We start from the raw sequence: 21,931 nt of genomic DNA on the forward strand, positions 1-21,931 counted from the left end.
TCTTGTTATTGTGTTACCCTCGTGGTTTTTATTTGCACTCATATCTATGGCTTTGTTATTTTATGCTCCAGTAGCTTCATCTTACTTTCCTTCCTTCGTTCTCTCCTTTTTCCTATTTTTCTTCCTTCCCTTAAATGTCACCTGCATTTACTCAAAAACTGACAAAAGCATGAACAGTGAACAGCTTTTCAGTGGGTGGCAGGTCCACTGCATCCCTGCAGGATGTGGTTATGGCTCAAAGAGACGTCGTCTGAATGCAGCATCTCCAGAACGCCCTGATGCCATCTATAATCCAGTTTTGAGTTCCTCCCCAGACGCCTTAACGCCCACTCACATCCTGGGCCATCTGACCTCAGGAATTTGCATGATAAGGTGGGGCCAGGTTTCACAACGAGCTCACCTGAAACTCTGATTGGGACCCACACCCAGTTTCACACCTTGGCTCAGGCGATTAGAGGATCATCAGGGGGTCCTTTTGTCCCTCTGTGGGGGGAAACTCCCACTAGGTTTATATCTGGGACTCTCCACCATTTGACCTTAGAACTGAAGAAGCTTCTCGGATGAAGGTGAAACGTCTTCAAGCAACTTAAAGAAGTCCAGACGCTTTACTTTGCAAGCTCCTTTGGCCCTGATGTCAGCATTAATGGAGGTTATCCGTGCCGGGTAAATTGCACTGTTGGAAATAGTTTATTTTGATGCAAATTGTGCACAATAGCATTTATTTTCATTTTCCCACAGTTTATAAAAATTAGTGTTTCTCAAAAATTAAACTATGAAGACACTCAAAATAGATTTCCTGTGGTTGGAAACTAATTTTTTGTGTTTACAGTTTTGAGGGATAAACCTCTGAAATCAGCCCGTTCTCACTCCCGAGGCGTAACATGCCGACGTTTTGTCACGTCCCGCGGCGTTCCTGAGGAACGCGAAAGGAGACCTTTGGCGTTCTTATGGTACGTGGCGGGTTATGGCTGAAATCCAGTGCAATGACGCTCCCGCGGTAATAGACGTTCAAGCCCTGTATTCCAGCCCTAAACCTAACCTTATCCCTAGCCCTAACCATAACCTTATCCCTGACTTTAACCATGACTTTAATGATGTTAAATAACGTGTTTCTAAGTGATTTGAAGAAAAAGAGCGAACATGTGTAGATTGAGTCCATACGGTTCTCAGATTTCCTCATTTTTCCGAGGTCGTCATTTAGGAACGTGGTGGGTAGCTGAAAACGTAACATGTTGACGATTTGTCACCTAGCGTAAAATGTTACGCTTTGGGAGTGAGAACGTGTTGCTGAAATTTACAAGTTTTTGTAGTTTATTGCACTTTTTTCCAGTTTATCTACTTACTATGGACTTAATGCACACATGTTATTAAAACTTGTGATATAACGGTTGTATTGATGCAAAGCAACTTGAAGTGCTCCAATAACTGGCACTACAGCTGTCAAAAAGATAAAGATAATGTTGGACTTTAAAGGGTTAATTGTCATAACGTCCCACAGAGGAAACTCTGACCATCCTCAGCGAATCATCTGCCTCCATCTCGCCCTATCCCAGCATCCTCTGTGGTCTTCCTGCCTGTCAGCTCCATTCGCCCAGTAAATCCACCGTCTCTCCTCTGCACACGTCCAAACCGATTAACTTCAAATTCAAAATGAACCGCTAGTTCTCCAAAAGGAAGATTTCCCAGTTCTGGTGTCTGATATTAAAATGATTCGCACATATGACATTTAGCACAGCGTCACGTTTCTGTCTCTGCTGCCTTCGGGCTCAGCCTCCCTCGATGAAAAGACTGTGACAGGTGTAACTTGTTGTCAGGTGTTTCCTTCTGCATGGATTGTCCACAGATATCAGGCCAGTGGGCATCTCCCATCGTCTAAACTGCCTCTCCACACCTGACAGTGAGGGCAGCCGACAGCAGACAGACGTGTCTGAAACACGTCTCATTTATTTCCTTCAGTAGATGTAAAGTTACTGAGAGTTCTAGTATCTGATGTTTCACACCCTGATTGTTGAGCAGTAGGAACGTCTCTCTGTTACACACCAGAATCAACCCTCGAAGGCCATAAATCATAAATCTTTGCCTTTTTCTTGAAAGCATTAGCAGCATTGAGGCTGGAAATGTGCCGCTGCCTCCGTCCTTTTCTCTGGATAACGGTCCGAGTATTTTGTTCGTTTACTGAAAGGCGTGCCGTCGTGGCGTCGGAAACTCCCACAACGTCTAATGAATCGCCGCTCGCCTGCTGCGAGAGAGCATTTGTCCCAGTCAGATAAGAATATGAATTAAACATGTTCACGTGTGGAGGGCTCAGTGCTGCAGGTGATTTATGCCGCTGCAGTCCCGCCGTGTGAGGCGCATACATGAAGCACGGACGTGGTTTCGTTGTAGTTTCGCTTTCCCAACTTCACAGCAGATCATCGTCCTCTCCCGTTTCCTGTTCACTCACATGTGCTTCATTTGTTTTAATCTTGTTTAATATCCAGCATATAATAACACACGTGTTCTTGGATAAGTGCAACCAGTGACAGAAGATCCATCCAGGTTCTTCCAGTTGGCAAAGCAAGAATACTTCCCAGTGCCTCCTGGAGGATCCCGATTAGCTCCCAGGCCAGATTCCCAATGAGTGCTGGGTCCTAACTCGGAGTCTTCTCCGAATTGGACATGCCCAAAGAGTCTCCAAAGGAAGGTGTCCCGGACAGATACCCGAGCTACCTCGGAGGGCTCCTCTCGACTCTGCTCCGAGCTCCTTATTTCGGCTGTTTGCATCTACTCGCTCTTCCGCTCATTCCCAGATCTCGTGACCAAAGTTGAGGGCTGGACTGTAGAACGATACATGGGAAATAGGAGGCTCCGCCTACACTAATCCACCTGTCAGCCTCACCTTCCACTTTTGAACTCTTGAACTTTTCTTGTGAGTTTCAGAGACGCTAAAAGTGTTTTTGATCAGTCCGCAGTTCAAAGAAGTTTGGAAGCAGCTTAACGTGACGGTCACTCGATTGTGGCTTCAGAACGCCTCCCGCTCAAGTTCTATTCACTTCCATTCAGAAAGCACCATCTTAGTAGAAATACTAAGCCTGTCATTTCTTCAGCAAGCAATTATGGCCATTGATAAATTCAGGCTCTCTAATATGTGTGCCGCTCGTCCCGTGGGACATTATTGGCCCATTAATTAGATTTGAAGGCTTACAGGAGGCTTTGCTGTCCGCGGCGCGGTCGTTGGTTGACAGCTGTGTGACAGAAGTCGGCCCGGACGCCGTCCTGCCTCCAGCCGATGGAGCTTTTATTTAAGGGATTATTTCTTTCTACAAAGATGATTACTTTACCTGTTGTGCTGGCGTCACTCTGGTCTGAGGTGGAGAGGTTTGTCCTTTCAGACTGGGAAAGCTAACACCCTGCACCGGTTATCTGGTAGTTTCTGGATTCAACAGGAAATGATGGCTCCGAACAAAAGCTGCAAGTCTGAGCTCTTCAGCGAAAACACCGGGTGGCACTCGGTCCATCTGTGGGTTAGAGCGCAGGCTGGGTGAAAGCCCAGAGAGGGTATCGTGTCAGAACGAGACCTCGTAAAGCAGAAGGACACGTGGGCTGTGAATTTGACTGTTTCAGTTCAGAGACAAAGAAAATCTTTAAGTCATAAATTATTGTTTTAAAACGGGGACGTGTTTAAAGTTATGGTCAGTTTAAGTGTTCAGAAAATAAATGTAAGTGAACGTCCTCTGAAGTGATGAAAACGTGTGTGTGTGTGTGTGTGTGTGTGTGTGTGCAGCTGCCAGCTCAGAGGTTTGAATTAAATAATTCACCAGCTGCTATTATACAACAATTACTACACTTCCATCAAAGCTCTGAACACACACACACACACACACACACACATGGATGCACATGTATGAGGACTCACAGACACAGTGACCGGTGCAGTATGGGGTCCTCAGAGGCCTCACAGAAGCAGGAAGTTCAGTATTTCAGTGCGTGTGGATTTAAAACGATCGTAGCAAGGCGCTCGGAGGACAACTTCAAAGAGGAGTTGAGATCTCAGGTGTGTCTGAGGCCTGACTCACACTCAAATTCAAATTTTATTTGTCACATACAGTCATACACAGTACGATATGCAGTGAAATGCTTAGACAACTGCTCGTGACCTAAAGAAAAAAGAAAAGGCTATGAATAAGATAGGAAATAAATATGAAAATTAAAAAGGGTAAATTTAACTAGGAAGGAATAAAATAAAATAAAATATAAAAATTAAAGTTGAAAATGAAATAACTGTACAACAAAATACACAACACACAGTATAGAAATATATAAGAATGTATGAAGAAATACATATATAAATATACACAATAACAGCAGCTGTACAGTATTAAGTGGAAATGAGGAATATAATGTCCAGTGTTGTGCGATCCACATTATTTAGTGTCTTGTGCAGTGCAAATATGCTTGAAGTGATTTAAGTGATGAAGTGAAAACAATGTCCAGAATGTCCAGTGTGTGTAAGAACTATATGTGTGGGTCAGTACTGTGTGGTGGTGTGACTCGTGCTCATTGATGAGGACAGCTGCGCACAGCTGCACACACCATCACTTGCTGTTGTTGTCGGGGCGATCGTGGCTCAAGAGTTGGGAGTTTGTCTTGTAATCGGAAGGTTGCCGGTTCGAGCCCCGGCTCGGACAGTCTCCATCGTTGACACTTCACCCGTTGCCTACTTGTGGTCAGAGGGCCCAGTGGCGCCAGTGTCCGGCAGCCTCGCCTCTGTCAGTGCACCCCAGGGTGGCTGTGGCTACAATGTAGCTGCCATCACCAGTGTGTGAATGTGTGGATGACTGGATGTGTAAAGCGCTTTGGGGTCCTTAGGGACTAGAAAAGCGCTCTACAAATACAGACCATTTACTTTTTCATCTCTGCCCGCTCATGCACGGTCGCACTGCAGTTAAAGCGTGTAGGCAGGCAGCTCTGCACCGTGACAACACATTGCAGGGCACATGGACTTTTGCTTTTTGCCACTTGGACCCGAGCAGACTGTTATTTCCATTCGAAGCAAAGGATGGCCTTGTGTTACTGGCATGTTTTTAGAAAAGCACCAAGGGGAGAAAAGAGGAGTCCAGCTGACAGCTGGGCTCAAATAACAGTAACATATTTCAGGAAACACCTCTGAGGAATATCATTTCACTCATTTCCCTCCTTTATTTTGTTCTTCCTCTATCGGCTGGTTAATTCTGGATGCACTGACCCTGTTTCCAGCTGCTCCTGCAACAGATGACGTATTAGTGACTGACCGCGTGTCGTGGATAGGCTGATGTCATCCATCAGCTCATCCTGTGGCTTATCCAGGTGCAGCTCGTGGGCGCCGCAGCCTAACCCTCAGTTTGTGACCATAAACGAGGGTAAGAGATCGATTAGTTTGTAAATCGACAGCTTTGCTTTCATGCTCAGCAAAAATAAAAACGACTTTATCCTCCGCTTCTGGTAGTTGGTGATGGTTCAGAGATTTTCTTTAATATCTTAACCAAAGGAAAACTTCACGTGTGTCTTTGAGCGATGCAAACACTGGCACAGAAAATAAACGCACCGGCTCTACTTGAGCTCTCAAAGTGCTTTTTTACAACATGACTCATTCGCTTTTTTCTGCGCCTGAGTGCTTTCAGTCGAACATCAAACACTCTGATGGAAGCATCAGAGAGAAACTTAGACCTCAGTATCTTTGGCACGCACAGCAACCAGGGATCGAACCGCCAACCTTACCGTTAGTCGACGACCTGCTGCACCTCCTGACCCGCAGCTACCCACGACTGTGAGATAACGACGAGGGTGAACCGAGATTCAAGCTAAGTAGTTCTCAACTTCCATACGAGCGACTGAAGCAGCTACAAATACATTTATATGTTGATTGACATTTGACCTGGTAATAAATAAATTAGGTCACCTAGGCAACCAGAGCTTGGAGCTCCTACAGGTGACCAGCCTTCAAAGAGATGTACGACGAGCGAATCACAGCTTGTTTCAGAGGCCTGGAAATATTTAGTTTAGCGTGCACGCTGCTCCTCACTGACTCGTTTCCTCCTCACAGTGAAACGTAGGCCTGCCAGATGCTGTAAGAGAGTTTGTGTTCGTTGCCCGGAGCTCAGAGATGTTTCTGTTTTTTATCGCCTGAGCAGATGGGACAGGATGAAATCACATGAATCAGATTTAGATGTTTTGTTGCAGTGGAAGTTGTCATCGCCACAGATTTATTGCAGGGGAGCTTTTAATTGGATTGTAAGCAGTCGGTTTCCTCTCAGCTCATGGACCATGTGGCACTTTGTGTCTACGTTTACACTTTGGATTAAAAGCAGATCGGCACAGAGTCTAAATAAGTTCGCTAAACAGACCAGCTCTCGCATCAGAAACCCTGCGTCTCAAATCGAAACACATGTGAGCATCAGCAGCAATTAGCTGTCCAGTAAAATTATTGATTATAACACAAGAAAGAGACGCTCATGCTGACTCGTGTTTCCTCTGTTCAGACTAGAAATATGGGAGAGCATCTGTGCTTTCAGGATATGTTAAACTAGCTGCACTATTTGAACTCTTTAAAATGTTATTTGATAAATAAAACCATTATTTAAATTTTTTTAATCTCTACTTCTGTTTATTATGTTTATGGTGATTTAAATCTTTATCTTTGCCACATCAGTTTTACTTCTTCTATCATATTTCTGACTCTTTCCTCGAAATCTTGTCGTTTTAATCTCGTCAGCGTCACCTAATCATTCATTGTGTTGACTTATTGGCTTAAACAATGACCTCACGTGCTTTGTTTAATTGCAAATATTGTAATTTAAGCATCATGTGGTGTGTGTTATGATTTGATGCTTTATAAATAAAATAATTGAACTGAAATCTCACGAGTGGTTCAATAATCTTAAGTTGTTTTTCACACTCAGGTTTTATCTTGACTGACTTTAATGTAACATCTTAGTCGTGTTTTCCTGCTCGACGCGTCTTCGCCGGGGGAACGGGCTTCCATAAATGCCCTCGGTGTTGGAAAGCTGCCTGTGGTCGGGCAGGCGTTGGCTTTTCTGGGCCCGGACTCGCTGGGAGAGGCTGCCTGGCTCTGAATTATTAATGACCTACTGTAGAGAACAGCTCAGCCTCCCCCCTCATTACCTCACCCGCCTCTCGTGTCCTCTCCCTCTGAAACCTTCTGCCTCTTATCTCTCCGTGCTGCTGTTCGCTCTTTCAACAGCCTCCTTTTTCTTTTTCCATCTTTTCTTCTTCTCTCCTCTTCGTTTACCCGCCTTCCTCTCTGCCTTTCCTCGCTCTCCCTCCGGAGGTTTGTGAGATTGTGTTATGTCACATTAAAGAGACAGGCGGCTGCTAAATGAAAAATACGACGTAATAAGACTCATCCGAGGAAAACTGTGGATTCAGCATCGATTTTGGATCGGTGTGAATTCGATTTTCTGGATTCGGAGGAACTGGCTCCCCAGTTTCTCTCCGACATGTTCGATGTCTTCTTTTCACTCGCCCTGAATCTTTTTTGTCCGCCTACTCGTTACACCTTTTTTCTGGGTTTTGAACTATTGTTCCAATAAATTGTGGTGTTTTGAGGCCACAGGAACATGAAACTTGATGTAAAACTGAGCTATTGGCAGCTGCATGTTGCTGCAAACCTGCTGATGTGCAGTTATTGTTGAATTACTCGAACACTGAGGGAAACTTTAATGTGCGATTGTTCTCTGGGGCTGTAAGCACAGCCTGTTTTGTAATATTTGAAAGGTTATATTGTTATGATCAAAGGTTTCCTCAGCAGGTCAGAGGGAGACCTGTGAGACGCTACAAGGAGCGTGGATTTGAATCCAAATGGCAGTTGTCAGCTTATTGGTGGGAAGGTGGGAGGGGCGGTGCTGCGGGTGATGCTGCACTGACACCATGAAACTCAAAGAAATATCACATTCAGCTGTCTGCAATTATTTTATAAACGTGTGTGTCTAAGGCAACCAACATGACAAAACAATTAGCACACCTTTGTCTTTAAGTTGCACGACCTGGTTACATTTGGCCTGCGGTTCAGCACCATGGACACTACCACAGCTTTTTATTGTGCATATGGACACTGGAGAAGTCTATGATGTATGTTTATTAGGGCTGCCACGATTAGTCGACTAGTCACGATCAAAATCGTCGACGACTGATTTAATAGTCCACGCGTCGTTTGAAGCTTTGTAAGATCCCAAAAGACGCAGGAATAAGTAGTAGGATTTAAGAGTGTAATAACGGACTGAAACAGAAGATGGCAGCACTGCATGTACAAGGATGCCAGCTGCCGTTAAACCCCGAAGAAGAAACTGTCCCAGAATTCATAGCGCGGCCCAGCTCAGTTTCCAACAATGGCGGCAGCTAGTTAGTTTTAATATTACTCTTATTATTCTTTCTGGGTCACAAAATAAACGTTTAACATATTTTCAGGCGAGAATGTAGCTGTGTAAACCTCAAATATCTGCTCAGTTTATCAAGACACCACATATTTTCAAAAGCGCTCCGACGTTTTCGGAGACGTCTGTTACCCACTAGCTCGATAGCTAGCCGGGGGCTAGGCTAACTAGAGCCGTGAGAACACCGGACTCCCGCTAATCGTTTTCAAACCCACCACCGTCTTTCGCTACTCAGGTTAAACATGATATATAAGTCACTTAGATAACTTAAAAATGTTATTGTTTGGCTTTTTTTAGTATTTTATTTGTTCCTGAGTAAATCGGTTTGGCTGAGATTAAAGTTATAGTTTTTACACAGCTGAATAAACGTCAAGCAGACAGCTGATTATCAGAAGTGTGAGATGCTGGAGAATTTACTCCGGTGTCCTGTTATATTTTAGATAGCAAGGAGTTTATTAAACTTCACTGAAACAATCTGCAAATTTCATTTAAATTCAATAAACTATCATCTTGTCTTTATTTTTAGTTAGCACAGACCTTAAACACTTAAAGCTGTAAGCTAATGATAGTTATATAAGAGCAGATGCTGCTGGTGCAATAAGCTGTACGTTTTATGTTAAATGGATGCATGATCTGATTGCAATCGCAAAAATAATTCGTGACTAGTCGACTATCAATATAATCGTTTGTGGCAGCCCTAATGTTTATTATGTTTCTATAAATGGGAATTAGGAAGGATCTACAGTAAGTCTGTTGTGGCTCTACTGTCTAGCAGGTTAGTCCTGTGTAACCGACCTCTTCTGTCCGTGTTTCTCTCAGACGTGGCTGAAGAACTACGGCTACCTGCTGCCGCACGACGTTCGGACATCAGACCTGCGGCAGGAGAAGGCCATGCAGTCTGCCGTGGCTGCCATGCAGCGCTTCTACGGCATCCCTGTGACGGGAGTGTTGGATGAGACGACTATCGAGTGAGTAATCGGGACGTTTCCGTAAAAGTGGGAAAGGCAGGGCACTCCTCGTGCAGGCGGGGACTGTTGCATCGTGAAGGGCATGTGGTGTAACATCTTGGCCAAATCAAACATGCGTATCATAAAAAATGAGATTTTCATACCAGATCAGTCGGAGGTAGATTTAATAGCCTTCGGTGCTGTTGGAAAATCTGTTACTGTTGGTCAAACACGAAGGACAAGGAAAGGGGCAAGAGAGAAATCTGACAATCCTGTTATTGTCAGTTTTCATCTCTTGGCACTGTTCAGAAAAGCTGTCATGATAATGTGTATTCAATAATCAGTAAATATTGTATTAATACTTTAAATAACTGTGTAAGTGTTCCCTTTGTATGGCTAACACACACACGACACACACTATATTATACTACATGATATTATTTCTTTGCAACTTTGCTCATTTCTCAATAAGTGAATCTTTATTTTTATTCACAGTCCAACAAAATACTTTTTGTTAATCTGGGTTTTGGTGCTCCTCACTTCATCCTCTACCTGAAACAAAACGGTAGCTCCTGCGCCTTTAAGGCTCTGCTCCATGAAAGCCTGCTGTGTTCTGATTGGCCAGCTTCCAGAAGCCTACTGAGGGGCAGCACCCGCTGCCTGTGAGCTATGCTGCTTGACTTTGGTGTGTCTGTAGCAGTGATCTCCAAACGATGGACCACACTTACATTTGAATATTTCCACTGAAGGAGAAACAGAGAAGCTTCATTTTCTGATCACTAACGTGACCACCCACCAGTGTAACAGTGTAAACAGTTTAAAGTGTTACACTCTTCTGTTTTTGCTAACCTGAGTCTCTTTAGCTGCTCTGCATTTACTAGCTCGTCTCTGACGGCGTCCGCCTGCTGTTTGCTGCTGAGCGCGTCGTCTGAAGCTGTTCTTCAGATGTTTTCACAGCGTCTGAAACGACGCTGTGAAAACGATACGACTGAAGCAGAATGTAAAGCGTGAGCCAGAAATTTGAAACAATGATTTAAAGAATCCGAGGAGCTCTGCGAAGCTGAGCGTTGACCCCCTTTTGATTTCACAGACACTTAATCCATCCAGAAGCAATCAGCCTCACTGCTTTCCATTTAAATGTGTTTCCTGTGCTTCAGCACACAAACTGCTCTCCACAAGTGGATCTGCTTCCTGTGGGTGCTGCTCATCCTCACATCGTCTTCAACAGTCTGCTTTTTAAAATGTTTTAGCAGAAATCTAATGGCGGTCGTTATGTTCCAAGAGTTCTTTGGAAAATCGTGCATCTCCATTAAACTCCGAGATTATCAGTCTTATCACTCCCGATATTCAGTGATCAGCTCTAAATGTTAGTTAAAGCGCTGAGCAGCACGAGAGGCGGGTGCCTAAAAGTCACCAACACTCTCCCAGCTCAATAACTGCTTCCAAACCTCCTCTACACTTAACATCAGCATGTGTCCCGGGAGCTTCCGAGCACATCCTGTATGTCATTCTTATTTCTGATGGGAAAAAGCAAAGCTTCCTAAGGAGAAGTTGGTAACCAGAGCGTCAGCAAACATTCGAAAATATCTCAGCACACTTGGTTGCCCCCTGGTGATAACAGCTTTAGATCAATTCTGTAGTTTAAAGGAGCTTGCAAAGAAAAGCGTCTGGACTTCTTTAAGTTGCTTGAAGACGTTTCACCTCCCCAGACGCCTTAACGCCCACTCACATCCTGGGCCATCTGACCTCAGGAATTCGCATGATAGGGTGGGGCCAGGTTTCACAATGAGCTGAGCTGATTGGGACCCACACCTATTTTTCACACCTTGGCTCAGGCGATTAGAGCAGCGGTCTCCAACCTTTTTTGCACCACGGACCTGGTTTATGCCCGACAATATTTCACGGACCGCCTTTAAGGTGTCGCGGATAAATACAACAAAATAAAACTAGTACCAGTACCGAAAAAAGAAGGTTTATTCATAACACACGTGAAACGACCTAGGAAAACCGAGTAAACGATAACACAAATAACGCTGAAAACCGATAAAACACCCTGAAAACTATACATTTCACACCTGAGCCTCAACTCTCGCGGCTGGTACCAAACGACTCACAGACCGGTACCAGTCCGAGGCCCGGGGGATTGGGGACCGCTGTATAGAGGATCATCGGGGGATCCTTTGTCCCTCTTTGGGGGGGAAACTCCCGCTAGGTTTAAATCTGGGACTCTCCACCATTTGACCTTAGAACTGAAGAAGCTTCTCGGATGAAGGTGAAAACGTCTTCAAGTAACTTAAAGAAGTCCAGGACGCTTTTCTTTGCAAGCTCCTTTGACTATCAATCAATCAATCAATCAAAATTTATTTATATAGCACATTTAAAAACAACAGTTTTGATCAAAGTGCTTCACAAATTACTACGATGACCTGGATGACATGAGACAGGTTTAGTTGGTCCTGTAACTGCAAATGCAAACGAATTCATAACCATCTCCAGCTGTGTCTCCCCTAAAAACAAAGCTGCTTCGAATAAACACGGCTCACTGAAATTGTTTAGCTGAAAGCATCCAGTCTGTGCCAAAACACTAACATTTTGCTGTTGCTTCAGGTGGATGAGGAGACCTCGCTGCGGCGTCCCAGATCATCCTCACACCAGCCGGCGGCAGAGGAACAAACGCTACGCGCTGACGGGACAGAAGTGGAGAGATAAAAGGATCTCGTACAGGTGTGCATACCTGACTTCATTTTCCATAATGAGCTCTAAGATGGCAGTAACTGAGCGCTCTGAGCTAACACAGCTATTAAAGAGGCCGACACATGTTAATGGGATCCTGAGTGAGTGTTTCTTTTTCTTAATTCTCTGTTTCCATCTTCATCCTCCTTCTTTCTCTCCCAGCCGGGGCTTAATGTAAATCAGCTGCGTCCCAGGGTACCCTGAACACATCACGTATCCATACATTACATCCACCCACATCTCTCCGTCTTTACTTCTTTGTGGACGTACAGTAAAACCCTCGGCTGTGTGATCCAACCAGCAGCTCGGCCGTGTAATGTGGGTCTAATGCAGATTAGAGCCGTCCCACGGGACTCTGAACGCATCCCAGCTCCTGCCCACTTTTCTTCTCTCCCGTCTCTCTCTTTGTCTCCTACTTTAGTTCTCTCTGCTTCTTGTTCCCCGACTGCGTCTCTCTCAAATTCAAATCCAGCTTCAGAGCCACAAATCAAACTGAAACAGTACTTGTGTATTTTAGGGCTGCCACAAACGATTATTTTGATAGTCGACTAGTCACCAATTATTTTTGCGATTAGTCGACTAATCAGATCATCATCCATTGGACGTAAAACGGACTTATTGCACCAGCAGCATCTGCTCTATATAAACTATCAGTAGCTTACAGCTTTAAGTGTTTAAGGTATGTGCTAACTAAAAATAAAGACAAGATGATAGTTTATTAAATTTTAATGAAATTTGCAGATTGTTTCAATGGAGTTTAATCTGCTTGACGTTTATTCAGCTGTGTAAAAACTATAACTTTAATCTCAGCCAAACCGATTTACTCAGGAACAAATAAAATACTAAAAAGAGCCAAACAATAACATTTTTAAGTTATCTAAGTGACTTATATATCATGTTTAACCTGAGTAGCGAAAGACGGCGGTGGGTTTGAAAACGATTAGCCGGGAGTCCGGTGTTCTCATGGCTCTAGTTAGCCTAGCCCCCGGCTAGCTATCGAGCTAGTGGCTAACAGACGTCTCTGAAAACGTCGGAGCGCTTTTGAAAATATGTGGTGTCTTGATAAACTGAGCAGATATTTGAGGTTTACACAGCTACATTCTCGCCTGAAAATATGTTAAACGTTTATTTTGTGACCCAGAAGAGAATAATAAGAGTAATATTCAATTCAATTTCAATTCATTTATTTATATAGCGCCAAATCACAACAAATGTCGCCTCAAGGCGCTTCATAGATACAGAGAAAAGCCCAACAATCATATGACCCCCTATGAGCAGCACTTTGCGACAGTGGGAAGGAAAAACTCCCTTTTAACAGGAAGAAACCTCGGCAGAACCAGGCTCAGGGAGGGGCGGCCATATGCTGCGACCGGTTGGGGGTGAGAGAAGGAAGACAGGATAAAGACATGCTGTGGAAGAGAGACAGAGATTAATAACAGATACGATTCAATACAGAGAGGTCTGTTAATACATAGTGAGTGAGAAAGGTGGACTGAAAGGAAAAAACTCAATGCATCATGGGAATCCCCCGGCAGCCTACATCTATTGCAGCATAACTAAGGGAGGATTCAGGGTCACCTGGTCCAGCCCTAACTATATGCTTTAGCAAAAAGGAAGGTTTTAAGCCTAATCTTAAAAGTAGAGATAGTGTCTTGTCTCCTGAATCCAAACTGGAAGCTGGTTCCACAGAAGAGGGGCCTGAAAACTGAAGGCTCTCCCTCCCATTCTACTTTTAAATACTCTAGGAAACAACAAGTAGGCCTGCAGAGCGGGAGCGAAGTGCTCTAATAGGGTGGATATGGTACTACAAGGTCATTAAGATAAAATGGGGCCTGATTATTTAAGACCTTGTATGTGAGGAGCAGGATTTTGAATTCAATTCTGGATTTAACAGGAAGCCAATGAAGGGAAGCCAAAACAGGAGAAATATGCTCTCTTCCTTCCTAGTCCCTGTCAGTACTCTTGCTGCAGCATTTTGGATTACTGAAGGCTTTTCAGTGAGTTTTTGGACATCCTGATAATAATGAATTGCAGTAGTCTAGCCTGGAAGTAATAAATGCATGAACTAGTTTTTCAGCGTCACTCTGAGACAGGATATTTCTAATTTTAGAGATGTTGCGCAAATGGAAGAACGCAGTCTTACATATTTGTTTAATATGTGCGTTGAAGGACATATCCTGGTCAAAAATGACTCCAAGGTTCCTCACAGTGTTACTGGAGGCCAGGTAATGCCATCCAGAGTAAGAATCTGGTTAGATACCATATTTCTAAGCTTTTCAGCGCCGAGTACAATGACCTCAGTTTATCTGAGTTAAGAAGCAGAAAGTTAGTGGCCATCCAAGTCTTTATGTATTTAAGACATTCCTGCAGTTTAACTAATTGGTGTGTGTTATCTGGCTTCATGGACAGATAGAGCTGGGTGTCATCTGCATAGCAGTGAAAATGTATGCTATGTCTTCTAATGATGCTGCCTAGGGGAAGCATGTATAATGTAAACAGAATTGGTCCTAGCACTGACCCCTGTGGAACTCCATAATTAACCTCAGTGTGTGAAGAGGACTCTCCATTTACATGCACAAATTGGAGTCTATTAGATAGATATGATACAAACCACTGCAGTGCAGTACCTGTAATACCTACAGCATGTTCTAATCGCTCTAATAGAATATTATGGTCAAACAGTATCGAATGCTGCACTAAGGTCAAGAAGGACAAGCACAGAGATGAGTCACTGTCAGAGGCCATTAAGAAGATCATTTGTAACCTTCACTCAAGCTGTTTCTGTGCTGTGATGAACTCTGAAACCTGACTGAAACTCTTCAAATAAACCATTTCCTCTGCAGATGATCGGTTAGCTGTTTGACAACTACTCTTTCAACGGATTTTGATATGAAAGGAAGGTTGGAGATTGGCCTATAATTAGCTAAGGACTGCTGGGTCTAGAGATGGCTTTTTGAGTAAAGGTTTAACTGCAGCCACCTTGAAGGCCTGTGGTACATACGCCTATTATTAGAGATAGGTTGATCATATATAAGATCGAAGAATTAATCAATGGCAGGACTTCTTTGAGCAGTTTTGTAGGAATGGGGTCTAAAGGACACGTTGATGGTTTGGAGGAAGTAATTATTGAAGTTAACTCGAAAGATCGATTGGAAAAAAGAGTCTAACTTAACATCAATGGAACTAAGAGTAGCTGTAGATAATATTACATCTGTGGGATGATTATTGGTAATTTTTCTCTAATGATAAAAATTTTATTTGTGAAGAAGTTCATGAAGTCATCACTAGTTAACGTTAAAGGGATGGTTGGCTCAACAGAGCTCTGACTTTTTGTCAGCCTGGCTACAGTGCTGAAGAGAAACCTGGGGTTGTTCTATTTTCTTCAATCAGTGATGAGTAGTAAGCTGTTCTGGCTTTGCGGAGGGCTTTCTTATAAAGCAACAAACTATTTCTCCAGGCTAAATGATGATCCTCTAAATTTGTGACACGCCATTTCCTCTCCAGATTACGAGTCATCTGCTTTAGGGTACGTGTTTGAGAATTATACCACGGGGTCAGGTACTTCTGATTAGAGACCTTAGTTTTCACTGGAGCTACAGTATCCAGAGTCGTACGTAGTGAGGAGGTGAAATTATTAACAAGATAATCGACCTCTGTTGGGGTAGCGTTCAGATAGCTGCTCTGCTCTGTGTTGGTACAGGGCATTGACGATGATAACAGTGGCTGGATTATATTCTTAAACTTAGTTACAGCGCTTTCAGAAAGACATCTACTTTGATAAAGTCCACTCTCCACTGCTGCGTAATCAATTATTGTAAATGTAAATGTTATCAAGAAATGATCAGACAGGAGAGGGTTTTCAGGAAACACTGTTAAATGTTCAGTTTCTATGCCATATGTTAAAACAAGATCTAGAGTGTGATTAAAGTGGTGGGTGGGTTCTTTTACATTTTGAGAGAAACCAATTGAGTCTAACAACAGATTAAATGCCATGTTGAGGCTGTCATTTTTAGCATCTACATGGATGTTAAAATCACCCACAATAATTATTTTATCTGAGCTCAGAACTAAATTAGATATAAAGTCTGAGAAATCAGACAGAAACTCTGTGTAAGGCCCAGGTGGACGATAGATGATAACAAGTAAGACTGGTTTCTGAGTTTCACAGCTGGGGTGGACGAGGCTAAGCATCAGGCTTTCAAATGAATTAAAAGTCTGTCTTGGTCTTTCATTAATTAATAGACTGGTGTGAAAAATTGCTGCCACACCACCCCTCGACCTGTGCTTCGAGATTTCTGGGTAGTTAGAATGACTCGGGGGTGTGATTCATTTAAACTAACATAATCATCCTGCTGCAACAGGTTTCTGTAAGGCAGAGTAAATCAATTGTTGATCAATTATTAAGTCATAGTACTAACAGAGACTTGGAGGAGGAGAGAGACCTAATATTTAATAATCCACATTTCACTGTTTTACTCTTTGGTTCAGATGTGGATACTGTATTGTTTCTTTCTTTGTGATTGTTTAAGTTGTTTGTTGCTGGTTTTAGTTTGTTTTTTGTCTTTTGGAAGCAGACACAGTCTCTATGGAGATGGGTTTTTGGGGGGGTAGCAGGAGGAGAGAAGCTGCAGAGAGGCGTGTAAGACTGCAACTCTGCTTCCTGGTCCAACTCTGGATAGTCATGTTTTGAGGGGTTTAATAAATTTGTCGATATTTCTAGAAATGAGAGCTGCTCCATCCAAAGTGGGATGGATGCCATCTCTCCTAACAAGACCAGGTTTCCTCCAGAAGGTTGGCCAATTATCTATGAAGCCCACATCGTTTCTGGGACACCACTCAGACAGCCAGCAATTTAAGGAGAACATGCGGCTAAACATGTCACTCCTGGTCTGATTGGGGAGGGGACCAGAGAAAACTACAGAGTCCGACATTGTTTTGGCAAAGTTGCACACCGATTCAATATTGATTTTAGTGACCTCCGATTGGCGTAACCGGGTGTCATTACTGCCGACGTGAATTATGATTTATTGAATTTACGTTTACCCTTAGCCAGCAGTTTTAAATTCCTTCAATGTCGCCTGCTCTGGCCCCTGAAGACAATTGACTATGGTTGCCGGTGTCTCTAGCTCAACATGTCTGAGAACAGAGGTCACCAATTACCAGAGTTTGACCCCCGGCGGGTGGTGTCACCGAGTGGGGAAAAACGGTTAGACACATGAACGGGTTGGTGGTGTACCTGGGGCTTCTGTTTAGGACTACGCTTCCTTCTCACCGTTACCCAGCCTTTCCCCAGCTGCTTGGGGTCTGCCGGGGAACAGCTAGCGGGGCCTACGCTATCTTCGGCTGCACCAGCTACAGGGGCCTGGCTAGCTAAGGGTGAGAGCAGGGTGCAAAGCCGAGTCTCCAATTCAGTAATCTGGCCTCCAGAGCTGCAAATATGCTACATTTGTTACAGATATCATTACTGCTAAAGGAGGCCGAGGTGTAACTAAACATCTGACACAATGAGCAAGAAAGTGCAGAAGGGACAGGTGAAGTAGCCATGGTGCTAACGGGTCGGCTACGAGCTAAGCTAGCGAAACAGTACAGAGACAGTGAGTGAATACTATAAATTAGGTAGTGAGTACACAGAAAGTGTGCTTCGGATGAAGCACGTGAAGATTATACTGTGAAAAAAGAATGTATTTAAAAGTTGTTAATTAAACTGCTAAGCAAATAAGCTACTCAGAAACACCACTGTGTTTGAGCAGGAACAGGAAGCGATACTATACCACAGAGCGAGCGAGCGAACACCAAGTGACAGCGCCACCGTTTTCAGGCCTGATTACAAGTAAAGACAGAAATCAGCCCATAATAAAACTAACTAGCTGCCGCCATTGTTGGAAACTGAGCTGGGCTGCGCTATGAATTCTGGGACACAGCTTCTTCTTCTTCGGGGTTTAGCGGCAGCTGGCATCCTTGTACATGCAGTGCTGCCATCTTCTGTTTCAGTCCGTTATTACACTCTTAAATCCTACTACTTATTCCTGCGTCTTTTGTGATCTTACAAAGCTTCAAACGACGCGTCGACTATTAAATCAGTCGTCGACGATTTTAATAGTCGACATAATCGTGGCAGCCCTAGTGTATTTTCACAGTTTCTTGGTAAAAATGACCAACAGTAAGTAAACACTGCTGCCCTGAACGCCTTGTTTCCATTCTCTGTTTCTAGTTTCAGCTCTGAGGACCAAAAATCCTTTTTTAGGGAACTTTAACCGTTTGTGGCTGTTTTTAATAAACTGCCTCGTCGTAACTGTTAAAAGCAGTCTCTCTGTCTTTGTCATTTTCCAGCACCTCTGTGTGAATATTATTTATATCTCTGGTTGGTTTTGTCGTATCGTGTGTTCTCGTTTCCTCCTGGTTAAATTCATCGTCTCTGCTTTTCTTCCTCTCGCTGAAATTTTCCACGTCTTTGTTTAATTCTGTTCTTCTCCTGCTTCAACATCTGAGATCAAATAGTTTCTTATTTAGATGTTTGAATCCCCTTTCAGCCTCCTCTTGCTTTTCCTCCACTCCCGTCTCTCCACACCATCCCACTCAGAGTTTTATAGGTCTAATGTAAATTATGCAGCTCCCACGAGACTCTGGGCCCATCCCAGTTCTGCTGCTTTACTGGGATCCACTCTACAGCGTTACATAAAACTCACAGGGTGCGATCAGCGCTATCCAGTTACCCCTTACTGCATCTGAGTCTCCTTGGGCCTCCTCGTGTTTCACCTGTTATCTGATGTTGCATTCTCGCAGTGTTGTCTTCAGCTCGGCTGCCGTCGCTCGAGCCGTTTGCTCCAATCGTTTCTAACTCGATTGTTCTTCTTCCGAGGCACCGGCCCATCTCCAGAGCCAGATCAGCCTCCTCCTCTTCCACTCACACTCTGTGATATGGAGCCAGTGTTTAGGCCGGTTGTGCTCCATCATTTACAGTCCATGCAGTATTCGTGTTCACCTGCCAAGCTGCGCTTCGGGCCACCTTACTGCCTCCAGGATCCTTTGCATGAATTACGGGCGTACCTTCTGGTTCACTGAAAGTGCAGGAGCTGAGCTTAATGCTTCATTAACTGGAACTGCAGAGCGTTTCCATCCCACACACAGAATTACAGGATAGTTTCTCTGAAGGAAACAAAACTGCTCTTAAAATCTGTATTGAGAAGAACGATGAAGAATCTAACGCTGGTTACAGGTCCGTCTGTTCCAGAGAGATTCTGGTTTGCAGCCCGTTGAATGTGAGAAATGACCTGAGCGGTTTCAGACTCATTTGTATTTATGCATTGATCTGAAGATGTCAGGCTGACTGAGCCACTGTAGCAGTAATTTTAGCTCAGATAAAACTGTAAGATGTTCCAAGCACTTAGTGAGATTTTACTCTTTATTGTAGCTAAAAAGGAAATGTTATTTATCCAGGGTCCAATCACAACAACAGTCACCTCAAGGTGCTTTATATTAAGGTCGACCCTACAATAACACATACAGAGAAAACCCAACAATCATATGACCCCCTATGAGCAGCACTTTGGCGACAGTGGGAAGGAAAAACTCCCTTTTAACAGGAAGAAACCTCCAGCAGAACCAGGCTCAGGGAGGGGCGGGGCCATCTGCTGCGATTGGTTGGGGTGAGAAAAGGAAGACAGGATAAAGACATGCTGTGGAAGAGAGACAGAGGTTAATAATAAACGCTAAAGGTTTAGATTTAAGGCGGTGAATCATCCAGAGGAGCTGCTTTTGGAAACTCAGCATACGTGTACATCTACACAACAACTCCAGAGAATAGCAGCAGCTCCCACACAGTGTGCTGCTAACCTTATTTTGTTCTGTGTGTATCCAACACATGCCTCACATGCTGCATCAAAACAATACGATCTGAAGGTGGTTCAGTGCGCTTACCTGAGTGACAGCGATGAGCTCAGACAGGAGGATTTTTTCTGCCTCTGCTCTGCATTAAGAGGAATTTCAAGGCTGCGTGTAATCACACCTGCTGTTCGATACTGTAGCTGCAGGATTATGCAACTGTGCATCTCCATCTCCGTGCAGGAGGTGGATATTAAGAAGAGTCGAGAAGGCTGGAAAGAAGAAGAAAATACAAGTGAAGGCCAAAGGAAGTTGAGAGAGCACTCCGAAGAGTGATGTTTCCCCTTTTATGCCGATGCCTCTGCAACTAAGCAAATTCATTAAAAGTCAAAGGACAGAAACAAAAGAAGAGAATAACTGCATGTAGCGCTGCTCCGACTGAGCTCAGCGATGGATCGCAATCAGATAAAGATGTTAAAGCTCCTCTGAAGGATGAATCCCTTCAGTCGTGTAGAAATTTGTGTTCTTTGTGAAGCATTTCCATAAATTCTGATCCGTATATTAGTGAAGTATCCAGACAGCTGCTGAAACCTTTTCCATGAACTTTGATCCAGACGGTGAATTCCCAGATTCACGTGACTCTTCCCTGACATTTAACTTATTAAATAATTCAGAATTCAGACCAACATGTGGTCAGACGTTTGGTGTGATTTTGCATTATGGATTCTTTTCTCATTCTCTTGTGGTGCTTTGTTGGTTATTGTTATTGTTATAACAAGAGATTAGTTCTTAGGTTTGTGTGTCGTGTTTAGTGTAGGTTTAGTTCTGTGTCTAGTCTGCGTCTTTGTGTAATGGTTTCTTGTTTCCTGTTTTATTGTGAAAGTCCGTGTCTTATTTTGCCTCCTCTGGCTGTATCCCAATCCAGGGTCTGCAGCCTTAAAGGCCGCATTTTAAGGCCAATTACGTCACAGCGACGCGACGAAGGCTGCTCGAAATGCGGCCCTCAAATGCGTCCTTCATTTCCCTGAATTTTAAGGACGTGGCGGTGTAGACTTCATGGCCCAACATATCCCAGAATGCATAGCGCGGCGGTGGGTGTGGATAATTTTGCCGAAAAATAACGGCGGATGAGGGGCGCCCGAAGAGTAACTTAGTAAACTAAGTACTGAATATTATGTCACTTATTTATGTGCAAATGTTTAATAACAAAGAACATTAAAACATTCCTGTTGGCCAAAGTCATGTGACATTAGTGACGTTTGTACTAACTTGGTTTTAAAGCCTTTACTTTAAAATATACGCCGTTCAATAGCTGAGCTTAATCAGAGAATGATCAAAGCTCATGTAGAAACAAACAAATGAACAAAAGATTTCCTCCTTCATTTCTGTCAAACAAAGCTGTATGAAACGTTTCCAGCTGTTAGTATCATGGTTGCTAGGCAACCTGGGCAGCACGACGGAGGCTAGACCGTCCGATTTCACAAGCCTCGCACTTCCGGCCTTAGCGGTCTTTAAGTACGCGGCCCTTGAGGATCGTTGAGGCTGCAGACCCTGAATTGGGATACAGCCCTTGTCTCGTCTCGTCTATCACTTCCACCTGTGTTCCCCACCCGTGTGTAATCTCCGTGTCTTCTTTTGTTGTAGTCGCTGCTCCGTCTGCGTATCTCCCGTGAATCAGCTGTGTGTGCTTCAACCTTCATGTGCTTCCGCTCACCATTGTTCGTGTTCATGTTTAGTAGTTTAGTTTTTCCCAGTATAGTTTAGCTTTAGTTCTGTTTGCCATCTTCTACTTGTGTCTTATTTTTATAATAAAACTCCTTCGCACCTCAACGAGTGCCTGCACTTGGACCCTCCTTTACTTTCTTCCACACGGCTCATCCAGTGTTGCCAACTCCGCAGTAAGGAAAATCGCTATTGGCTGTCCTAAAAGTCGCTAAATGACGTCATCACCTAATTTGCATAATTGGTCATGCTAATGTAATTGTAACCTATGTTGTTGAAGAGAGAAATAACATCGTGGAA

At 43.7% G+C, this 21,931-nt stretch overlaps 1 protein-coding gene across 2 annotated transcripts in view; it reads left to right on the forward strand.

Moving 5' to 3' along the window:
• The window catches only part of mmp24 (matrix metallopeptidase 24), a 95,886-nt gene that overhangs the window by 27,174 nt on the left and 46,781 nt on the right, over nt 1–21,931 (forward strand). The window contains exons 1-3 of one of the 2 annotated variants that reach the window (XM_085160413.1): nt 4,716–8,643; nt 9,228–9,376; nt 11,963–12,079. In XM_085160413.1, the coding sequence (XP_085016539.1) occupies nt 9,300–9,376; nt 11,963–12,079 (194 nt within the window). In that variant the 5' untranslated portion in view covers nt 4,716–8,643; nt 9,228–9,299. Of the gene's footprint in view, nt 1–4,715; nt 8,644–9,227; nt 9,377–11,962; nt 12,080–21,931 lie in introns of those variants that run through there. The other variant, XM_085160412.1, reaches the window with a different exon arrangement.

This window comes from Neolamprologus multifasciatus, chromosome 5 (genome assembly GCF_963576455.1).
Source record: "Neolamprologus multifasciatus chromosome 5, fNeoMul1.2, whole genome shotgun sequence".
NCBI classification, from domain to species: Eukaryota; Metazoa; Chordata; class Actinopteri; order Cichliformes; family Cichlidae; genus Neolamprologus; species Neolamprologus multifasciatus.